Source organism: Aythya marila (genome assembly GCF_965140915.1).
Source record: "Aythya marila genome assembly, chromosome: 3".
Classification (NCBI taxonomy): Eukaryota; Metazoa; Chordata; class Aves; order Anseriformes; family Anatidae; genus Aythya; species Aythya marila.
The window spans coordinates 60,597,476-60,601,458 of NC_139044.1; the positions used below are offsets into that span (position 1 = coordinate 60,597,476).

At 34.9% G+C, this 3,983-nt stretch overlaps 1 protein-coding gene across 4 annotated transcripts in view; it reads right to left on the reverse strand.

Annotated features, from left to right (window-relative positions):
* Positions 1 to 1,442: 1,442 nt before the first annotated feature.
* SYNCRIP (synaptotagmin binding cytoplasmic RNA interacting protein) overlaps positions 1,443 to 3,983 on the reverse strand; it is a 24,676-nt gene continuing 22,135 nt past the window's right edge. For 2 of the 4 annotated variants that reach the window (XM_082757661.1, XM_082757663.1), the window contains exon 12: positions 1,443 to 3,303. In XM_082757661.1, the coding sequence (XP_082613787.1) occupies positions 3,278 to 3,303 (26 nt within the window). In that variant the 3' untranslated portion in view covers positions 1,443 to 3,277. Of the gene's footprint in view, positions 3,307 to 3,983 lie in introns of all 4 variants that reach the window. The other 2 variants (XM_082757660.1, XM_082757662.1) reach the window with 1 other exon arrangement.

The following is a 3,983-nucleotide window of genomic DNA, read 5'->3' on the forward strand; positions in this document are numbered from 1 at the left end:
TGTATCGGAGTGTTTATAAACCAGAAGTGTTAAGCAGCAGTTTCTAATTTCTTACTACGCTCAACTGGGCTTCAAATTTAGAAAAGCTCTACAAAAAAAATGTGGAACTCTTGCTAGCTATGCTCAAACCTTCGCAGGTGTTTCAGTATAGAAGGCCTCCTACGAGAATAATCAGGGGCAGCACAATCCAGACATAGGTGAAATCCAGTAGGTCAAAACTTGCCTTTACCATGCCAACAAGAACTGCGTGTTAGGTGCCCGTTTTATCGCTGAAGCACCTTGCAAGAGATGTGTTACTGGAGAACATTTCAAGTTTACCAGCACCCAGCGCAACTGAACCGATGCTGTAGATAATGCACTTGCCCATTCTCACCAGGTCTTTCCACGCTTAATAATGAAGGGTTTTTCTTTACACAACCAAATTTAAAGCTTTGAAAACAACATTATTTGATTTTAGTTTTCCACAATATTCATCACCACATGCAATTTAGTTTTCTGATCGTTTTGCTAAAAAACTGCACCAATATCAGAACAGTGCAAATCATATTTAATTTTAAAAGTTATAATGGCTTGAGTTCATAATTAGAGGGAACACTGTCAAGATCTTGATGTTTTGCTCACTCACCATTGCTTGCATTCCATTGAAAACAAACACTTTCCTGTCAATTTTGACATTTTTGCAATAGTTCCCCATGCTTTTATCAGAGCTGAAATTAAGGGTATCATCCTCAATTTCAACACATGTAGTGCCTTAATAGCAATGTTTTTACGCACTTCCATCAACTGTTAGAATTCCATAAATATATTACCCCCCCTCCCCCAACACATTTCCAGACTAAGAACTGGTCACTAGCACTTGTGATCCCACAAGTGTTTAAAGTTTTCCAGCAATGGAGAGATTTCAAGATTAAGAAATCTGAGGACTTCCCCTCTCCTACAGCCCCCAGTGTTTTCATTTTCTAGCAAGTTCAGAATTGCTTTCCACACCTTGACAGTGTTCCTTATAAAACCATATGACAGTAAAAGTGCCAGTAGGCATGGCAACCTCTTTGAAGGGAGCATTAAAACTCCTTGGCACTGGGAATGCCAGCACCAAGGATTACATTGAAATTCAAAATTATACTTAAGGCTACAATTAGCAAACCCACTTTCCATAAGCCTAATATTCTATCACTAGATTTGAAAATTCAGAAGCTAATGCAACTGCATACTTTTATGCTCAAATCTGAGGAAAAAGTTACTTTTTTTTTTTAATTTTTTTTTTAGCAAGGGCAGTATATGAAACTGTGGTAGCAAGTCTCTTATGCATTGACTACTCATTTCACCATCGTTCACTTACTTTGTCTTAAAGTTCAAAACTGGCAAGGCACATTTACATATTCCAATGAATACTTGACAATTTTAAATTACACTTCATGTCCCAGCTATCCCAGTAATTGACATACAACATACTAAAATGGTTTATTAAGATAACAAAAAAAAATAATCAATTAATGTGAAACATACAGGCTATTGGCAACCACTATTCTAAAAAGTATGTAAATACAAGTAAACATACTGAAATGTGTGCGATTCTAAGTTTTTAAACCAGAAGATCTCTGTACTAACACACATTTATATTAATGACACATAAAAAAAATAAAAACTTTATTACAAAAATAAGTTACACTCGCCTCCAGCTTACAGTATAAAACAATTTTATTTGCAGGAATGCAAAATGATTGTTTGCCATGAGCATTTTCAACATATGACATGTCTAATTTTGTTAAAATTTGCATTTACTGGGGGAACTGGTGTGTATAAAACCTAAATTAGGTATAAGCTTCAATTTACCTTGTGGTGCCTATGGGTATGTAGTATAACTGCAGTATCCCTTTGGGCAGGGGGTTAAGGGAAGCTCTTTATGCCGAGTCCAAAGTAAGCCATAATTTTATCTACCTTTTACCTATATGAAGTTGGACTTGGCAAGGTTCTTTTTTTTGTTGTTTTTGTTTCTTTTTTGTTTTTTTTAAGGGTGGTTCAATAGAGGATGCTTCACCACTGAACACTCACTGTCATCAAGGTGCTTTAGAAAATTAAAAACATAGCACAAATGATTGTACTCTACTCTACTCTACAGGTTATCATGATCTGCATAAGAGAAATGGAAAGCTGATCCACATGTTTTTACAGTGATCAGCAGTAAGAAATGCACTAATGAAAACATACCTTTTACCTAAAAAGCTAAACTACAGCCATATACTATTCTATGATTTATGAAAAACTTCAAAATATCCAAATGTCAGGCTTCACTGTACAGTTGTCAGTTTTAGTCTGACCTTTTATAAAGGGACACTGCAGTATTTAGTACAAGTTGCTGATGCACTTTTTTGAACATCTGATGTCTTACAAAAGTAACATCTTGCTAAACTATTATACATCCAAATAACTACAATATCTGAAGAAGCAAGGCTGCTTTTTCAGCCACAAAATACGACAAAAGCAAGGCCTGTTATGATGGTCATGAGGAAGTCTTACAAAGCCTCTGGAACTAAAGGCAACTAAGAATGTTACATTTGGTATATTATAATCTTACCCTCATATCATATTAAACAAGCCTTGCTTTTATCTACAAAGATTTTCTATGTACAGTACAGACAGGGTATAGTTCAATCCTCTGCTACTGAGGTAGTTAACCAACCCTTTAAAAAAGGTTCTGAAAAGAACCACTATCTGGAATGCCTGACTAACCAGCTCTGATGATTACACCTGAAACTGCTGTATCTGAACACAATTCATAAGTGATTACTATATAGACAATCATGATTAACCTTCATGAGCAGAAATAAAATTTAAGGATACCAACGATGGTATTCAGCTATACCATTGCAATAAAAATTTAAATGCAAGAATTTGTGAATACCACCTTCGGAATCCTTAACTAAGAAAACTTTGGGGAAAAATCTACTTAAAGCAGATTTTTTAAAGAACAACTTTATTCTTTATTAAGATACCATGCTAGACGTTAAGGATTTTGTTGAACACATTGGGGAAATAGAGTAGCTTTAGTTTAATAACTTGCACTGCAGAGAAAACTGTTAAAGAAATTCATTTCAAAGTCCAAGTATTAGTTCAAATGTCCCATATTTGAATCCATGATCTTCGCAGGAAGGTCTTTTGCAACAGAATATGCTCCTATACAGCTGAGATACTTAAGGTTGCTTGATTTCCTTACCATTACTCCACTGCAAGCTTCTGGTGTAATCCCACATAGCAAGTCAGTCTTCATTGTAACAGGTCAGGACCGGCCTCGACCCCTTTTCCCTGCTAGCCAGGTAACAAAAGGAATCAATTAGATAAATCATTTTAAACTCTGGTCTGTACATTTGTTAACATAAAATCTTAGCAAAACGAATTATTTTAAAAGAAAACTAATAGACAAACATTTTGCCTTCTGATTGCCACTAACTTTGGAATTTTGCTATGGGTGTTTTACCACTTTGTCACAAACTGATTTTATTTAAAAAGTTAACTTTTAAACCTTGTGTCACCAACTAAGGGTTAGCGCACTAAGTCACAAACAACTTTACATTATAGAAAATTCCCAGTAACAGTAATATAAAACTTGGTGGTTATAGTCATCATGAAAACATGTTGAAAATCGAATCAAGTCTAAGTGTAATGTGACTTGCGATCTAGATTGAATTTCAACAACCTAACTGCTTTAGGCACATCTTTTTAAAAAGATCACATCTTTGTTCAGGTGCAATCCTTATATACATATTTATTTATTAACGTAGCGTTTGGAATCTAAGATAGCAGCGCCAAAATGAAAAAAATACCTAGCAACCATTTTCAAGGCAGTTTTCAAGACGACTCATTTAGCTGAAAAGCACCACTGAAGTAAACAGACTAAAAAAAGTCTCTACGTATTATATCAGGGCTCTAAACCTCATCCATCATTTTTAATGCATATTTCATAGATATATACATACATATGCGCG